Source organism: Monopterus albus, unplaced genomic scaffold (assembly GCF_001952655.1).
Source record: "Monopterus albus unplaced genomic scaffold, M_albus_1.0 scaffold87.1, whole genome shotgun sequence".
Lineage (NCBI taxonomy): Eukaryota > Metazoa > Chordata > Actinopteri > Synbranchiformes > Synbranchidae > Monopterus > Monopterus albus.
The window spans coordinates 640,791-661,081 of record NW_018127967.1 but is presented as its reverse complement, the minus strand read 5'-3'; the positions used below and the strand labels follow the sequence as shown (position 1 = coordinate 661,081).

Sequence of the window (20,291 nt, the reverse complement as noted above, 5' to 3'; positions counted from 1 at the left end):
GGGCCTACAACACACACCAGCCGACAAATATTAACATTTATTATATTTTATGGTTAACTTTTTTTCTTTTCAAGATTGACAGGGGAGGCTCTGCCTCACCTGCCTCCCTGACCGCACATCACTGTGCTACAAATAGGCTCTTTGAAGCCCTGTTCAAGTGTTTCATTACAACCAAGGCCTTGGGGAAACTCTGGCACCAACAAAATTGCTTTTAATTCAGAGATGGGTGCTAAAGTACCTAACATAATTTCTTTTCCTGTAACCACAAAATATAGCCTTCACTAAAACAGTTTTATAGCCATGAGGTGAGACCTTGTTCTGTTCATGTGCTGAATTACATTTCACAGACAGCCTGGTCGCTGCTGTATTACTCCTACTGCTATATGGCTCAGGTAGGTTGTTGTGTCTTACAGACATATAGACACACACTTTGAGGCATACACACATGCACAATGCTGTCCACTTCTCTTTCAGGGTTTTTCACTCTCTTGTTGTCAGGCTTGTTCTGCTCCACCTGCCTCTCTCCCTCTCTCTCCTTTCTGCAGGCATTCGGTCTCGGGCGTGGCACACACCTGTGCTGACTTTCACAGCTGAGATCACTTACCTATCAGCCACACCTTACTTAAGACTCAGGCAGAGGCTCCTCCAGTGCCAGTTCATTGCGGACTATTGCCACAACACTTTGGCTCTTATTATTGAACCCTTCCAGTTTCTACAAGACCTCTGACATCAAGTCTTTTTGAGTCTACCTACCTGTTACCTCCTCCTCATCTCCCAGGACAGGTGTCATCCTCCTCAGGTCAGTCAGACTGCCATCCTTCAGCTTCACTCACTCTGTCCTGTCTTTCCTGTTGTTAGAACCTGCTGCCTCTGACCACTACAGTATATCGAAGCTACTGCTACACTATGCCTCTCTTGCCCATCCTGCTGTCAAGACCTGAGACCTCAGCCTGCCACACTCTCCTCCTCTTCTTGCTGTGAATCACTGGTTAATCTACGCCTCCTGTGAACTGACGAGTCTTCGCTCACTGCATCTCACCAGTCCCAAGATTCTACACTATCCTTCTCACCTGCTGTTATTCTAATAAATCACTTGCTTTGAACTGATAGTCTGAGTCCAGCCTGTCTGCTCACTTCGTCTCTGAGTGAGCAAACCTAACGCTTGTGTGGTTTTCAGAGTTATTAAACCCTGGTTCTCTTACATTCTAAATATTACTCTAAAATGTACTGAACTTAATTTTGTCCCGACAAGGATTGTGATTCCCCACAGTGTGGCTGTATAAACAGATTTACAGTGGGGCAAATAAGTATTTGATACACTGACAATTTTCCAAGTTTTCCCAACTTGCAGAGAATGGACAGATCTAGAATTTCCATCATATGGTACACCTCAACTGTGAGACAATCTTAAAAAAAAAATTCAAGTAAATCACATTGTTAGATTTTTTTTTTCCCATTTTTTTGTGTGAAATAAGTACTTGATCACCTACCAACCAGCAAGAATTCTGGCTCTCACAGACTTGTTAGGAGGGCTTCTTAAAGACAAACTATCCTCCACTCATTGTATTAATTGCACCTGTTTGAACTTGTTACCTGTATAAGAGACACCTGTCCACACATTCAATCTATCAGGCTCCAACTTCTCCACTATGGGCAAGACCAAAGAGCTGTCTAAGGACACTAGGGACAAAATTGTAGACCTACACAAGGCTGGGATGGGCTACAGGACAATAGGCAAACAGCTCGGTGAGAAGGCAACAACTGTTGGCGCAATTATTAGAAAATGGAAGAAATTCAAGATGACTGTCAATCTCCCTCGGACTGGGGCTCCATGCAAGATCTTGCCTCGTGGAGTATCGATCCTGAGAAAGGTGGGGGATCAGCCTAGAACTACACGGGAGGACCTGGTCAATGACCTGAAGAGAGCTGGGACTGCAGTTTCAAGGTTACCATTAGTAACACACTACACCGTCATGGCTTAAAATCCTGCAGCACATGCAAAGTCTCTCTGCTCAAGCCAGCACATGTCCAGGCCCGTCTGAAGTTTGCCAAAGACCATCTGGATGATCCAGAGGAGGCATGGGAGAAGGTCATGTGGTCAGATGAGACCAAAATAGAACTTTTTGGTATAAACTCCACTCGCCGTGTTTGGAGGAAGAAGAAGGATGAGTACAATCCCAAGAACACCATCCCAACCGTGAAGCATGGGGGTGGAAACATCATGCTTTGGGGGTGCTTTTCTGCAAAGGGGACAGGACGACGGCACTGTATTGAGGAGAGGATGGATGGGGCCATGTATCGTGAGATTTTGGGCAACAACCTACTTCCCTCAGTAAGAACATTGAAGATGGGTCGTGGCTGGGTCTTTCAGTATGACACTGACCCCAAACACACAGCCAGGGCAACTAAGGAGTGGCTCCATAAGAAGCATTTCAAGGTCCTGGAGTGGCCTAGCCAGTCTCCAGACCTGAACCCAATAGAAAATCTATGGAGGGAGCTGAAACTCTGTGTTGCCCAGCGCCAGCCCCAAAACCTGAAAGATCTGGAGGAGTGGGCCAAAATCCCTGCTGCAGTGTGTGCAAACCTGGTCAAGAACTACAGGAAATGTCTGACCTCTGTAATTGTAAACAAAGGTTTTGGTACCAAATATTAGGTTCTATTTTTCTATTGTATCAAATACTTATTTGCCCCACTGTACATACCCACAAGTGATAACAGACCCCCCACACATACCAGGCCTTCAGCTGATGGAACACACTGTAGTCAAAAGGATTTATGCATGTCCTTAGAAGTGCATGGTCAAGGTGTATTTACAGCCCTACTGAGCCTGAACTGGAACATAGTTTCAGGCCACACACACACACACACGCGCACACACACACACACACACGTACTTGCATACAGCTGACCACAGTCACCAGTGTGAATGCTACTTGTGAAACAGACACTCATGAGACCACATCCGAGAACACGTCATATGAGGCAGAAATCTTGTTATTTATAAATTATTAGTGAATTATTCATTTAATTTGGATTTGTGTGTAGCCAAGAGGTTAGTAGGATTTATTGGAACGCTGCACATGAAGTTTTACCTACCTCTGTGGAGATATAGAAGTCGTGTGTGTGTAAGGTAACGGGGGAACAATGTGTGTATGATCCTTCCATCATGTCAGTAGGGTCCATCTCCTTTTGTTATAAAGACCTAAACATCATAATCTGAAATAGTGTGAATGGAAACACTGCTCCCTCCTCCTGCCATCACTCATCACCTCAGGAGATTTAATGTCCTGCTGCTTGACAGATGTACTCAATCACAAATATTGGAAGGAATTTCAGTCTTGCTCTAACACAAACTGTCAGTGAAACTCCAGCAAAGGAAAACATCATGGCTGTGGTCTCTGATTGAGACTGTTCTATGGACCTGCTTCACAAGTGAGGTTGTCAGAACCAAATGGGGGTGAAGGTGGGGGTGATGGGTTTGCTGGTTCAACATAGCAACCCAACACAAAGGTCAGATACTAGATGACCACTTGTATTTCTGCTGGGGTGGCAGAAAGAGGAGTTAGTGAAAAGAGATGAGGCAAACAGGAGCAGATTGTATAAGCATTACATTCATGCTATAGAGGAAATGGGGACTGAATTTTAATTTAAAAAAACTACAATGCCACAGCAGCAGCTCATGGTGTTAGGAAGAGATTCTGTTAAGGATTTCAAGCTAAAAGCATTCAGTTACACTGCTGTACTGACATCTGAGGTCTCTGAACCAAAGGAAATATCAGATGGTTCAACAAATATGAGTTCCATGTTAAATGTATGTAATCATAGTTGAGCTTCAAGTTGAACAGAACTCTGTTTCCTTAAAAACTCATACACTACTACCACAACTAACTGCATTAGAAAATGTTTTCTCTAAGAAACATAATCCTGGATACATTTTAATACATACTGAAACAAATGTATTGACCAAATTTATAAAATGTTATCATTGATGGTGACTATTAACATTACATTATTCACAGTTTAAGTAAAACCAAACTTTGCACAGTAAGGCCCTGGGTCGAACCCAGAATCTCCTTGCTGTGAGGCAATAGCACTAAGCATTGTTCCACCATGCCACCCAACCTCGCTGCCGTAGCTTGTAAACATACCTTTGTATATATCTATCTTAAAACTTTCTAAACTGTGTGCATATGAGTACTTTATTTTTATTTTTTATTTTCCTTATGCCTAATCCTTTTGTACATTCTTTTTATTTCTTGTTCTCTCAGTCTTATCTTCTTTATTTGTTCCATTATTTATGAACATTGTTCATCCAGTCAGGTTCTAGACACATCTCAAGGAGAATTAAAACAGATGCACCTGACCACACTTTGGAGCCACAGCAAATGCTCTGAATACTTTAGTGAGATAATTCAGTTTGTAGATTTTTAATCAATTTGCATAACATTGCAAAACCATGTTTCCACTTTGCCATTAATGGTTATTGACTGTACAATTATTGGAAAAATGCATATTCGCCCATTTAAAATTCAATTTACAACACAAAGTATGGAAAAAACGAGGGATACTTTGTGAAGTGAGTGTATATGAGCCAGACTTGTATAGTATATTGTACTGTTCTAGGATATTTGTACAGTCACTGAAAAATGGCCAGGTGACAGCTAGAGTATGCATAAATGTAAGAGCTGTATATATTTTATTTCAGTATATCTATATATCAATAGACTCAAAAATCCAAATTAAGATGACTGTTACTCAGTAGAGAGCAGGCAGAGATGTCAGCACTGCAGTGATCACTTTTTACACACTCAAATTCTGTATATAGAGACACTCAAAGACACAAGTTAAAAAGACAGTTACCAGAAAGCCTGCTCGTCCAGGAGGACCCTGAAAAAGGGGTGAGAGAGAATTGGTACAAAAAGGAAAGTGTAGATTTTACAAATCAAGTCCATATAATGAAGGATACCTGGACTGAACAGGGCCAGAATAAAATGAATAGAAGAAAATCTGTCGTGTATATTTTATCTTGGCCTTTTCAGCTCAGTGACAGCACAATGATAGAACCATGTAGTGCAGTAACATGCCTCTTCAAATTCTAGTCAACAGGCACTCAGTGAATCATATTTTAACATAACACACAATTTTCTAAACATAAGAGAATAAACAGTTTTTCCACTTCACCACAAAGACTCATGCAAGGTTTGGTTTCAGAAGAAGGCATGCAGAAAAGTCCTTATGGTTGTGAATTGCAAACCCTACTCAAAACTCCTAAATGACTTCATCTTACTTGATTATCTTGCCAATACCAATATGATGACATATCAGCATGGTGGCTCTTTCTCAAAAAAAAAAAAAAAAACATCACAAGGAGCTAGAATATAATGGCTTTTAGTCCCAGTATGTCCAGGTTCTGAGGAGAATAAGGAGCACATTATCAAGAGTCGAGTGTGTTTTGTGTTCATTGCGTGAGAAACCTACAAATCCCTGCATTCTGTGTGAGATGCTCTTAAGTAAAAGATGGAACACTAATTAGTTTGAAGTCAAAACAGGAAATCTTGACACTGAGGCTTTGCTGGGGAGAACGATAGTCTCCTCTTGAATGTTTGCATGTCATTGGTATTTTTCTATGAGCAGTTCAATGAGAGGGGTGAGGTCTTTCTGAGGTTGCATGGACAACTGTGAGGACATTTTTATTTTATTGAATTTCAAATGGCTGTCGGGGGAGCTAAGAATTAGGTTTTTAGATGTTAGGGCAAGGGTTTAGGGATTATCACACAACATTCACAATAACTGCCAAAGTGGGCCACTTCCATATATGGTCCTACATCTGATTCATATCCAACCTCTGAGTGTGCACCTTCTGTCAGAACAGGCAGATCAGAGTCTATGTGTTTTTTTAAATCTCTCACTCCATACAAATTGTCTGTTGCCATCATTCAGTGTCAGCTCATCTCGGGTCAGTAAAAATAAACACGGAGGAGAGCAGCAACAGGGCCAGTGAAGAGATGAGAACATTTCACACTGGAGACACTTCTGATCAAGCCAAACTGGACGTAACAGACTGTAACAGAGCAACTACACAGAGAATTGCACAATTTGACATTGTACAAATGACGTTGTTGTTGTTGTTACTCTTCTATGCATGCAGCTCACATTTGAGTTTAATGTGCAATCGTGGCAATTTAGGAGCTCAAAGGTATTTAAACTGGAGCTGGATACATGTCACTTAGAAACATGAATGTGAACCATCAACACAAAAAGATTAGATCTGACAAAAAGATCAAAATTGAGTGTTAAGACCTGTAATGTGAATGTAGATTTAGTTATGATGGCAAAGGTAAGGGGCTTGGGAATGCACTGCCTCAATCAGTGGCAAAGACCAAACTGTGTGTGAGACTGCTGACCGACAGCAGTAGAGGACGAGCCATTCCTGTCATTGTCTTGCACAAACATGACCAATTAAGCCACTATTTGGCCTTACAGCTAACATGACCTTCTGGAACTAGAAAGTCACTTTTGGCTTTTCCCATTTAGGGGTCGCCACAGCGAATCATCACACTGATGACTCGCATGTTGACATTTGACATGTGTTTTATGCGGGATGCCCTTCCTGACGCAACCCTGATTTGAAACCGGGGCACAGCGCTCTTGCCGGTGTGCCTTAACCACTAGCCTACCAGGGACGGCAACATGACCTTCTGGAACTAATAAATAATAAACACTTGGTAGGACCCTTGCAAGGTGTGGGCTACTGTAAGCCAATTAGTTGTTGGTCATTTCATTTATTAAAACTTTGTATAAAAATCTGCTCCACTAGTTACCTTGCGCCCCAGTTAATGCAAACTCAGCATTTCAACACTTTGCCTGTGTATAACTGTTGTCTTGACAATTTCAGTATAATTTCAGTTTCCACAGCACTAATTCCATCTGTACAGCAAGAGTAATGTCAGACACTTCCAACTTTTTCCCAGACAGAAAGCAAAGAAAGAAACTGGGGCAGACATAGAAAGGTATCCTCCTCCACTCTCTCAGCAAATTAGGAACCTAGTTTCTTTTTGTTTGTTTGTTTTTTTGACTTGCAGGTTCAAAGCCAATTACCTTTGGCCCAATAGAGTATCCACAGGGGACAGTTAAAACAAAAAGCACAACTGCTGTGTGTTGGTGACTTTTATTGATTGACTCAAACTACAATTTTCTAGCTTGTATAGTTTTTTACAGTGCTCTCATCCAACTGACCTGCATTCCAGTGCAGACGGTTCTACTAAATCAGGCTGCCAGACAGTCATAGGGCAGCACAAGACGGTGCATGGTCAGGTGATGAGTGTGAATGTTCGCATGTTAGCCACTGGATCTCCGAGGGCGGTTTGCATGGGGGCAAAGGTCACCCACTCCGGGAAGGAACCCTTCAACTGAATTACACAGTAACCCTCCAACATGTGGCCCCCATTCTGAGCTACTGAGTGAATAGGAAGGCACAGATGGGGTGGTGGGAGATATTTTGGCTATACATACAGTACCTACAGTATGGTGTCCTGGGTACTTCTCTGCTCAATAAGAAGTGTGTTGTGATGTATAGGAAAGAGGTTTTATTTGCTCCATTCTTACTGCTGTAAGTTGTTTTTACAAACTCCTAATGTGTGAGTACTCCAAACACAAGGAGGTTTTCTGATGGTTGGTAAACAGCAAACATCTAACTTCAATCTCATTGTGGCATTTATAACTGCTAATATGTTAGGAAGCCATGCGGCTCACTGAAAATAGTTCTTGGACAAATGCAGATTTTAATCTGGAGTGCGACCACACCCGAACACATGCCAGTTCCATTCCTCATAATATGTAAAGCACCTATTCAAACTAGTCTTCTGCTTCTGCTTTTTCATAGGGTGGATCACCTGCCATCCATGTGGTTGCAAATCTCATTTTGTTTGTCTATTTGTTCCTCTGATCGTGTGTTGTTTTCTGCGCCGTCACTGGCTCGTCTTCTCCACCATTTTTATGGGCTTGTGCCTGCTGGTCCCGCTCCATCATCTGAGGGGCCTTCCTCGTTGTCACACCACAGGCCGCAACATCCTTCTCGGCAGGCTGTGGCTGCCTTGTCAGCTTCCCTTGTCCTCCGGGTCCATGAGGACTCCTCCATCCTCTTCCCTATGACTCTCCTGCCACCGGCTGATCCTTCCTGTTGTCTTCAACAAGATATAGAGCGGAATTTTTTCCACTCAATATCTTGTTGTTTTGTGTTTGTGTCACTATGCTTTTCTCTTCTTTCTCCTCTATCCACCCACCCCCAACCGGTCAAGGCAGAAAGCCACCCACCACCACCTCTGTCTAAGCTTTTTTCTGTTAATAGGAGTTTTTCCTCCCCCCTGTCACCAAGTGCTGCTCAAGTGGGATTTGTTGGGTTTTCCTTATAATAGTGTGAGGTCTGGACCTGATTATGTAAGGTTCCCTGAGACACTTGCTGTTGTGAAATGGCACTGTGCAATAAACTGAATAGAAGGTTTTGGGGTCTGCTGGTGCCCAGGAGCATCGCGGACCTCCGAAGCCTTTTTTCCTCAAACCACAGTCCATAAGTATTACGCCGTATTCAAACATTCATTCAACATTCATCCTTTCCTGAGGTTACGGTCCCAGCTAGTGAAATATGGAGCCTATAGTGGCAAGAAAGAGTATGTGAACCTCTTGGAATTTCATTGTTTTCTGCTTTAATTTGTCATAAAATGTGATCTGATCTTCATCTAAGTCAAGAGTACAGACAAATATAGAAAGAAAGAAAGAAAGTCACTTTCAGCTTTTCCCGTTTTAGGGATTGCCATAGCGAATCGTCACACTGACGACTTGCATGTTGACATTTGGCATGTGTTTTACGCCAGATGTGCCTTATTGACAAATATATTCATTCATTCATTCATTCATTGTGCCTAAAATATTAACACAACCCACCCCCCTTGGCAGCAGTAACCTCAACCAGGCACTTCCTGTAGCTGTGGATCAGACCTGCACATTGTTCAGGAGGAATTTTAGCCCATTCTTCCTGGTAGAACTGCTTTAGCTCCATCATATTCTCTGGACGTCTCCCATGTATGGCTCACTTCAAGTCATTCCATAGCATCTCTATTGGGTTGAGGTCTGGGCTCTGACTTGGCCCCTCCAAAAGGCGGATTTTGTTTTTCTGAGGCCATTCTGTTGTGGACTTGCTCCGGTGTTTTGGGTCACTGTCCTGTTGCATCATCCAACTTCTACAGAGTTTCAGCTGATGTACAGACATTCTCACATTATCCTGAAGAATTTTTTGATACACTTGGGAATTCATCTTCCCCTCAATGATTGCAAGCTGGCTAGACCCTGATGCAGCAAAGCAGGCCCAAATCATGATGTTTGCTCCACCATACTTTACGGTTGGGATGATGCTTTCATTACGGTTGTTTCTTTACCTCATTGATGAGTCTTCGTTGTGCTCTTGGGGTCATTTTGACTGGGCATCCACTTCTTGTCTCCATTTGTAGATCGTTTGCCTAACTGTAGACTGGTGAACTTTTTAAGTCTTTGAAATCACTTTATAATCCTTTCCAGCTTTATGTAAATCAACAATTCTTGATCATAGATCTTCGGAAAGCTCTTTTTAGTGAGGCATGGCTCACATAAGCATATTCCTCTTGTATGGCACAAACTCAAAAGGTTTGAATGGTTTTTATCAGTCAAAGTAGCTCTAGTCCACACCTCCAAACTCATTTTCTTAACAAGACTCCAGGTATGCTAACACCTGACTCCAATTAGCCTTTTTGAGGTCATTAACTCACATACTTTTTCCACTAGCACTATGAGGTTTTTATGTTTGTTCTCAATAAAGACATGAGAAATCAGAATTGTTTGTGTTGTTATATTAGGCACATGATATTTGTCAATACTCTTGACTTAGATAAAGATCAGATCACATTTTATAATAAATTAATGCAGAAAACCCATAAATTCTAAAGGTTTACATACTTTTTCTTACCACTGTATGTTCCAGACAAATAGTTAAACCAGGTTCTGCATTCACCAATATTATAGCAACTACACAAAATCTATTGTTGGTTTTCATCTCTGATTTAAAGAAAACAAAAATAAATAAACTATCCTAATTCTTCAACTCATCCTTTTACTATCTATGAAATAGCCTGGCCAATGTCTTCTGGGAGCTTCCTACACAAAGCCAGCCCAGTAGATTGTGTCTCTGTGAGCAAATACAGTTAACCCAACTATGAAAAAATCTCAATGGCCAAAGCAGACCCATAATCTTTTTGCTCCTATGGCATCAGGACACAGCTGTTAATCTGTTTTTTTATTTTAAATCTTTTACAAGCTTCACTCATTGAAAATGGGTTTCAAGTAAAATACCTTTCTTTTATTTTTTTTTTAATTAAAAGTTTAAAAAATTTAAATACTAGGTATTTCTCAGGAAGGACATAGGAGTGATGTGTAATCAGGCCATATCTTTGAGTTAAAAATGCTCAAATCCTGTGGAGATTTACGTTTAAAAGCATGGAATATCTGCCTTACTACTGTATCTGACTTTGTGTACTTTAAAACCTCCTCTGTAGGAACTATCTCTCAAATTTTCCAGGGAGGGATATTTGGCAGAGGTGATTTTAAAAGTGACACCACTGTACAAAAGTCAAATAGAGGAGTCAGGCAGTTTTCCTTTTCACCAAAGGCTTGATTTCAACTATTTGCAGGCATTCAACCAAAGATGTGATGCACTTATCCTGTGCATGGCTCGCATGAGGATGATGCCTGTCCCAGCACTGAGTGGGCAAGGTACACCTTGGACAAACATTTATAGCCACAGGCAAGTCAGAGTCATTAATTTAGGAGGAAGCCCACATAGACAAGAGGAGAACATACAAATTCCACACAGAGAAACCCAGCTGGCTAGCAGATTTACTCATAGAACCTTCTTGATGAGAAGGTTATAGTGCTAACCACCAGACTTAAATGAGTTGCAAAAAATGGTGTGGACATTTTCAAGCATAGTTTAGAGCCATAAATTGTATAGAGACATTTGGTTCATGATGGGACAAAGAAAAAGGGACAGACTATCATTGTAAAGGTATCAAATATATATATTCAGCATGATGTTCCAGTTCTTCTACTTCACACCAAAATGCAACAATAACTAAAGTCACTTTACCACATGCAGGTTGTACAAGGCACCCGGTCTACTTACTGGAGGTCCTGCAAGACAAAAACAGAGAGAAAGACAGAAAACATTTACATTCATATTTTATGACCACATATACTGTACAATACAATAATTTTGAACTGCAAATGTACTGCATGTTACTGGCTCATAGCATATTGAATACTGTGAACAATTAACCCTTGTTTGTGTTCTCCCAGTGCCTGTAGGAGTTTCCTCTGGCTTCCTCACACAGTCCAAATAGGGTTTGCTGTCTGGCCTTTGTAGAATCTTTTCTACTCTAATCATCATATCCCAAGGAAAAGAGAATATTAGCATTCATTAGCATTAATATTGTACATAAAAGTATTGATATCACTTCTAGCTGAGTGCTTAGATAATATGAAATCTGAATTAACTGAGAAGCTGGGTTTATTCATGTCTTCACACAGGGAACGTGTTCTGGTATGTAAAACTCTGTCCTATTTAATAGTTTAGATTATACCACATACATAAACATCAAAAACACATGGGGGAACAAACAGCCAGGGCCAGTCTATGACTCACACTAAGCCCTGTAAAACAAATCATTCATAAAAACCAGTCTGCCTTCTCTTGACCTTCTCACGAGCACAGTGAGAGAGCCAGGAGCCATCTGACAGAATCAATTACTGCTGAATCCTGACAGGGGTCACTAAAGATGTTGTTACATCAGTCACAGTGAGGTGGGGAAAATCACTAATGACAAATCTCTTCTGTGAAATGTCAAACCAAATCCCCTGCTTTATCTTCTGTGCTGGTGCCTTCTAGCCTGGAAGCTCGTCATCAGCTCACTTTGTATTCATATAGAATGAAAAGCAGTTGGAACAAGGAAAAGAGACAGTTCAGGGAAAGAAGGGGGAATTTTATGGATAACTCAAACAGGTTAACTGTTTGGTAATCACTGAGAATGAAGTAGGTGTTTTAGGATTTCCCCACATGTAAGGTTTGTCATTTTAAAGGAAATATGAGACACACGTCCACGGCTTGGATATGGCACTCAAGTGGATGGTTGATATTAAAAGGCCTTTAATACACCTGAGCTAACACATTAACAAATACACCAACATTTGGTTATTTCTCCCACACTTAAAACTTACATAAACAACCCACGATTGCAGTTAGGGTGACACATTTCACCCCTCTGAGCCTGGATATTATTCTCATGTTTCCATTTGTTTCTGGGGTGTAGTACTTGTAGTAATTTGAGGAGCCATTCTGTGTTGTTTGCTGACAGGGTAAGTGCTGTTTTCATCACACAGACCTTGTAGCACATAAATGTCAAAGCCACCTAACACAACAAATCTGATACAGAGGATATGCTCCTCAGAAGATAAGCCCTTTTTTGCTTTTTGTAACAATGTATTAATAACTGATATATTTGCTGTGGGTAGTCCTAGGCAATCGTTGTCAGTGAACCTTCCTTCCCCATAGAGCTGGGGTGCTGAGAAACCCCCACTGACCCCCTAAAATCATCAAATGACTTAAGAAAAACTAAAAATGTGATGATTCACATGTGCTCTAAGCAGAACATCTATTCACACTGAATCCAAAACATGTGTATCATGGCTTTTCCGATTGTACAGATATGACTGAACAGAATAATACAGCATATTATTTTGATGTAAATTGTGCAAAGAAACTCAACTGCCTCCATGAGCTGTGTGTCACAGCTAATATAACTACAGAGTGTGCCGGTAAGCAGGACAACTCTTTGGGCCAAACTGCCTTAGCCAGCTTTTTAGAACACCACCGTACACCTGTTCCTTTCACCTCTCATAGTAGACTATCTCAGCTACAGTTCAAAATCCTCTGCCCTGGGGCCACTGTCAGGCCAGAGTTTCCACACGAACACAAGAAATAAACAAATCTAATATTCAGATTTCCATGAAATTTGCAATTTAAACATTTTATGAAACCAGCATTAAAAAAGCATTAACTTTATAACTGATCCAGCAAATGCTACCCTACCTGTTACACATCACAAGTGCATACAAGCATATAATTTGTCAGGTTTCTGTTATAAGAAGTGCTCTGCATACTGAGGTCTGAGTTACAGCAGCGTGTCCGCTATGGTCTAATGACATAAAATTCATCATCTTCTTGGGTCCACAAAGACTCTGTGTGGGCATTTGCATGCAGGCCAATAAACTGTGTGCCCACTGACAAAAAGCCCTGACAGCAAATGAACCAGAATATGGGCGTACGCAGACAAAAGGGTAAGGTATGAATAGGAAGGTGTGCATATCCCTTGTCCATGTTCACACAAACACATACAGAAAGTATAAATTAGCCTTAAAGGGTAAGCTTAAATCTTTTTTGGATGCAAAAGTGAGGAAAGCAAATACTGAGGCAAGATTCCTGTTGCATTCTGGGCCTGCCAGCACATCCTGTTGGCTGGAGCCACTCATCTAGGGAACATACTGTTGAGCACCTTGATCCAAAAGCACTTTGGGATGACTCGCGGTAGGAGGTTCAAATATAGCACATGAACTGGCGCCTGATGAGGGGCCACTGAAGCAACAGCTTTATGTGCAACAGGCAGTGGGCACAACATGAAACAAACCTTACACTCATAAACACACACACTAAACTGGAGTTTGCTTGACTGCATTGATATCATGTTTTCCAAGTCTTCGCCTCTGCTGGGTTTACAGCTGTCTAACCAATGGTAACACCTGTTGTTTCTGCTTATGTAAGGGTGCTAGTTAGATGTGGCCGGAAATGGAGATCTAATATTACACGCCAGCAAACAAAGTCATGGGCGTTCCCTATTTCCTGCTCCTGTTAGAGTCAGTCATATAGAGAACATTGCTTCTTGCATGTCTTTAAATCCATTACACAGCCAAAAGTCTGGAACACTTAGCTATAATAGAAGTAATATATAGTAAACAAAGAGCTTAAACTCAAAGTGCCCCACTCTTCTACTAGAAACCTTCAAATCAACCCCATGATGTCTCATTTATTCTCAACTTGCTTGACCTTTTTGTGTTACAGAGAGCAAATTGGTATGCTGGGCAAGTGGGCTGCCTTCTTGAGACTATCCCTGTCTAAGCATATGGATCCAGGAATAACCTGTAGAATTTCAGTCCTGAAAATATCCTCACCATCCTGTGCTCTCTCAGATTCCCTGCTTCTCCAGTTGCCCTTGTAAACATAACACTGGCTGTTGCAAATGTGCCCGCTGTCAGGCTCCCACTTGGTGGGCACCACATAGGGAATCAAGGAAATATGTCAAACTACGCCACAAGATGATGAAAAGATAGGACGTCAGAAAGCAGACACAGCCAGAAATGTATCAGTCAGTCCAGTCAGTTTTAGACCTGGAAGATAAAAAGAGGATTTTATGGTTCACACAAAAGTATGGTCTGCTTCCAGTGTTGAGGTGAGTGTTAGACTAATGAAGACAGAATGTGTGCAGCTCCTTTAAAGTGCTTTAAGATAAATGAGAGAAGTGGACCAAACAAGTCCTCACACCTAATCTTTCAATGCTCCAAAAATTACTTGTGCTGTGGGATCTGGTGTCCCTGTGGTCACAACATGGATAGGTGTAGACAATTAAAGTGCTTAGTTACAGTTTGGGAAGAGCACCTTCCTGATTAAAAGAAAACAAGCAACACAGACAAGATGTCCTTCCCCTCAGCCACACCCTTGGTCAGACATGCCCAGGAGCCCTCCAAAAGCAGCAAGCCACAGGTGTCATGATCAGATGTGTGTACCACTGCAAATATTTAGCAGATAGTGAAGGTCTCAGAATATTTCACAATAATTTAGGCTGTACCACTATTTTCCAGCATTCTACATAAAAAGGTACAAAGCTGGTGTGGGAGGTCAGTGTCGGCCCTCAATTACTCCGCCATGAGAGGCAGCCTTTCCATTAAACCTATTTGTACAGGAGAAGAGGGCGTTTGGTGGAGGAATGATGAAGTGTTGTTTCTGCAATCTGCTGCTGGTGGAATTAAATGTTAACATTGTTTGCAAAAGCTATAATCCATGATTGTCATTGATAACATGTTGTAGTCTAAGATCTCTAAAATGCAATCAGTTGGTAGTTCTCCAGGTCAAAACTAAACAGGGTGAAGCAGCACAGAGATACTGTAGAACCAGAAAATCAAATTTGCAGATGCTGTAGCAATTATTAAAGCTGCATTAACTCAGATTTAGCACAAATTCAGATAAATCAAGTAAACATTGACTAGAAGTGTTGTCCCCCTGCTGTACTAAACAGCCACACACCACTCTGCTATCTTCAGGCCCTGTTTATTTCTTGCCTTCTGTAGCCAGTGTTGTTAAAATCCACACCACACTTCTTCCACGCCCCCATTGATCCAAGGTTATAAGATGTGTTTTTCAAACCACTGTGGCTGATTTCAAAGACAGACAATGGAGGCTCCCTGTGCAGGTCCAACCCAGGATGGGAGTGGACCTGTTAGACCCAAGAGGCCACGTTCTTTAGCACAGAAAGAGTGTGACAAAGAGCGAGGCAAAACCAGGGTTAACATTACTTTGGCATGTCAGAGATGGAGAGCACTAAAAGCATCCAAAGGACTAAAATTTGATACAGATGTGGCTTTTTTCCTGCTAGGCGTGCAAGTACTGTAGCTGGCTAACGTGTATATGTCAGCATCATTTACAAGCTGACGTTAGCATTTCAGTTTTGTACCTGTGTATTGAATTACTCTGATTGTAATTTGCAGTCATTCCAACTGACTGCAGCGTTAGTGTTTTGTTGTCCAGTTAGCAGAAACCAGCATGTTTTCCTGGATTAGAAAATGAAGTAATTTTGCTGAGTTTTGGTCCAGGCTACAGAGTTAGTTTATGTCATACATAACACAATACAGTACAGCAGCACAGTTAGCGCCGTTGCCTCACAGCGAGAAGGTTCAGGGTTTGGGCCCCACCCTGGACCTTTCTGTGTGGAGTTTGCATGTTCTCCCTGTGCTTGCGTGGGTTCTCTCCGGGTACTGCGGCTTCCTCCCATGTTTTCCCCCCCCCCCCATGACCCCGTTCAGGGATTAAGCGGTAGAAAATGAATGAATAACACAGTACTCCATGTAGCATTTTATTTAGACGTTAAAATTTACACCATCAACACAACAGAAACGTAGGGTGTTTGTTCAACTATTAAAGCATAATATAACTCATGGTTATGTCTGTCAAGAATGTGGTGGGAACATTAGTACTGCATCAATATTACTGGCAAAGACATCCTTTGTATAATTTGCTTGTGCTGCTGCTTTAGGTAGGAAAAATGATCTGTGCTGCTGCAGTGCCACTGACAACCATGGGCATTATGGGCTATATTCTGTACACGTTAATATGACTGCTGAGCTTCCTGAGACTCCAGCTGTAGTTACCACATATAATGTAATTTCATAGACAGAGCAGGAGGAGCAAGGATTAGCGGTGGAAGAAGAGGAGGGGTTTCCGTCTGAGTTTGTTTTGATTCTCACTCACTCTCTAAAGAGTTTGAGGGAGAAAGTTAGCTAGAGCGGCTTTAAATCTAAACTGAAAATACTGCCTTTGAATAACTGCTTTGCTGTTTCTATTGACTTGAGAATTTCATGTTTTTCATTATTCATGACTGTTTAGCTGATTTTAACTAGCTGAATAGTAGTTTTTTCTTTTCTGTTTGTCTCATATGTGAAGCACCTTGAGTTACCATTAGGCTGGAAATGAGTGCAATACAAATAAAGCTGAGTAGAACTGTGCTGGGTAGACTATGCACAAGAACTATGAACTATGTGGTAAATGTGCAGGGTGAGAACAAAAGCACATCCCTAATCTGACCATCTGTCATTGTTGATTTGAAAGCCACAGCATTACCGGTATGTTTTGATTTCCTGATGTGCTTTTTTTTTTTTTTTTTATCTTTCCTGGGTTTTTTTTGTAAACACAGTAGAAAAAGTCACATTAAAGAAGGATCAATATACAGGCTTGTGTTTAAAGTGAAGAAGCTATTAAGCAAGTGCAAGATTTAAATGGAAAACTCAACAAATACAGTGACAGGAAAGTGAAAAAAACTGTCCAATCACCTTCACAGCATCAGCCTTATGGTTCTGAAGCCAAAAACTGGGAAAAAATACAACGCTATGTAAATTCACCTCCACACTTTACAATTGCAGTTGTGCACTCAGTGGATGGGACTTACTGAGGGGTGTGTATCTATCTAAGGATAAAACTGAGTGAACCTTTGCTCTTCTCTCCATCATAGAAAGGGGAAGTGCCTCTAGCTCTTGGAGAGTCCTGCAAAAATCATTTGCTTTCAGATTTCATGCCATTTCAACATTTATTCCCAATATCACACATAAAGGTGTTAGGTTCCAAATGAAAAATGACAGCCATATTGAAAAACTGAAATCATACTGACCTCTCCGTGTTCCCCCACTTTCACTGCACCCACAGGGGAACTAATACTGTTAACCCTATTCTGAGTGCAGGGCCCTCTAAAAAGACCCTTAAAGCTGCCTGTGATTTATTTGGCCCCATGCTAACTTGATGTCATGCTATGAGAAATGTCAAATGTGAAGAAAAGTGGAGCACCTTCACGTGAAACAATGTCTTCTGATACTGCCGAAAAGTGACTTGAAAACTTCAGAGCCTTCAGAGAGTCAGCATGAACAGCATTCTCTTTGCTCTGATTGACTATACATCAGATCAATTAGAGACCAAATAACATGCACTTTATTATACAAACAGCATCTAATATCATCAAACCCTCCCTGGCTATTTTATGTCCTGCCACTCCTGTCAATCCACGAATGGGAGAAATGAATGAGTGGAGCTACTTTGCTCTTCCTGCCAAATCCTTTTGTAGAGAGTTTTTTTGGAATATTTTCCTAAAGGCCATAGACCACAAAAAAAAAAAAAAAAAAAAAAATACAGCACTAAGCAGGGGATTAAATGCTTACACAGAGGCACTTACAGCAGATCACCACAAAGACGACATTGTCTCTTTGCCAGAACAGCCACTATTAACCTGACTTGATGATTATTCTCTGAAATTGCTTTCAGGAGGAGGTACAGGCATGTGTTAAAAAACTTCCAGCATGGACAGAATACAAGCTTCCTAATTCACTCCATGGCAAATAGTGGGACTGAAGTAGAGGTACATAAATCATACCTTTTTTTGCCTTTTCAACAATTTAGATCACACATAAAGCTACATTAATTATTTTAGCCACTTGGGGGCAGCAAATTGAGCTGACAGCATAACATCTGCCGTATTATCACCTTATAAAGTTGTTGACAAACTGCATAATGACACACATGCAGATGGCACAGGATAACATTCATTAAAAGTCCAGTTTCTAGTCATCTGATGAAATAAATTCCACATTCACTCTTGTTTTATACTACTACTACTACTACTGTAGGATATTGAACTTTCTTCATCAAATAGTCACTTTGCCTGTCTGCCATTTGGTGCTGGGCAGGCAGACCACGCTGAGTTTATTGGAGCTTATGTTCTACAGCAGCTGCTGAGAACAGGGCTGATGAGAGTGATGCTTTAAGGGGTAAAAAAATAAGCAATGGCTGAGCAATGTGCTGTATATACAAGAGAAGGCTGTGTGGATTAACATGCTGAGTGATAAAATACATTTGCTACATGTATGCATTTCATGTACATGATATTTCACTGCATTAGTTGTACTTCCCCATGCAACAAACAGCTTACCTTGAGATTGACAAGCTAATAAAGCTGTAGCATTAAGGAATTAAGAATTTAGGCCCCAGTATGCAAAGTCCATTTAGTTAACTCACTAATTCACCTAACCACTAGAAATGCACAGTCAGGGCCTTTTTGCAAATGGCCAGAGCTCCACTCTCATTGACTTAATGGCAGGGTTGCATTCAGGCATACTTAGAGTTTATTCATGTTTTGCTTTTGTACACGGTGAACTGTTGTTAGACCTTAGGGCAAGAATTAGCAGAACACAAAAGCTGTGTGCAAGGAAAAGAAATTAGCTTGAGTTTCCAAGAAGAGAGGTCAGCAGTTTAGGAGCCGAGTGGAGTTTGCTGATTTCCAGCAAAACCTCACCTTCAAGCAGAGAAGGAAATAATATGCACTGCCAATGAATTACTCATGTGAACAAATAAGCTAAAAGAACAGGACATTACGATGTGCCAAAGAGAATAAGACGAACTTTGTCTTTACATGAGGAGTGATTATGTGTTAGAAAAACCACAGGGTGGAAAAAAAGATGACCTAAAGAATTTTACCAAGAGAGCCACGTCTTCTCAACGCCTTTGGCTAGAATGTGCCCACCTCCCACACTGTAACCTAAGAGGAGACCCTTTGCTGTTAAATAACCTTCAAAAGTCCACAGGCCTCTGTCAGGAAAACCACAATGTCATTCAGCTCACACTTCCTTTGCTCAGTGTCACTAACTAAAGCAAGCACCAGAGCTATGGGAAGTCAAAGAGAGACAGAGGTGTGTGTGAAAACAAAGACTATTCATCTGCTTTGGCCTTTTAAAATCATCAAGATTGAGTCAAACATATCCTGTTCATTTTGGAGGGGCTCCCTAGAAGCTGTGGGTGGGGTGGATGGATGTCTGAGGTGGGATTTGGAGTGAGGCTGATGGGTGGGGAGACATAAGACGTTCCAGAGGAGGCTCTACAAGAGGAACAGGGATCTGAATGAGATGCTATAGTGTAGCATGCAAAGACATAGCAGAGCCAGCAAAATGTAGACAAACTTTATTTAGGAAATTGATGCCAAGTGTCTTAGCTTGCTGTTGTCTGCTATGATTAATGTGTTTGGATTATTTATGATACATCATTTCAGAAATGGAATATAGTCTTCACCAGTTGTTCCTATCATTTCTTTTCCATAACAAAAGCAAAAAAAAAAACACGTTTAGCAAATATATTTTGAAATCTTATTTCTTTCCTTCTCAAAGCAAAAGCAAAACAAAATCACTCTCAAGCCTTTTTATACTGAGACAGAAAACTGTTCTTTTTTGATACACTAAACTCAAAAATGTCCGCAAACTGCCATATCTGTGTCCTTTATACACAGATACTGGCATCCCGGTATTAGAGGGATGATGTTTGATGTGACCCTTAGACTGACATAGCATATAACACC

At 41.1% G+C, this 20,291-nt stretch overlaps 1 protein-coding gene across 12 annotated transcripts in view; it reads right to left on the bottom strand.

Moving 5' to 3' along the window:
- col13a1 (collagen, type XIII, alpha 1) overlaps positions 1-20,291 on the bottom strand; it is a 124,953-nt gene that overhangs the window by 57,848 nt on the left and 46,814 nt on the right. For 10 of the 12 annotated variants that reach the window (XM_020607612.1, XM_020607621.1, XM_020607617.1 and 7 more), the window contains exons 3-4: positions 11,207-11,214; positions 4,861-4,887 (exon numbers count right to left, since the gene is read on the bottom strand). In XM_020607612.1, coding sequence (XP_020463268.1) covers positions 4,861-4,887; positions 11,207-11,214 — 35 coding nt within the window. The remainder of the gene's footprint in view (positions 1-4,860; positions 4,888-11,206; positions 11,215-20,291) is intronic. The other 2 variants (XM_020607614.1, XM_020607623.1) reach the window with 1 other exon arrangement.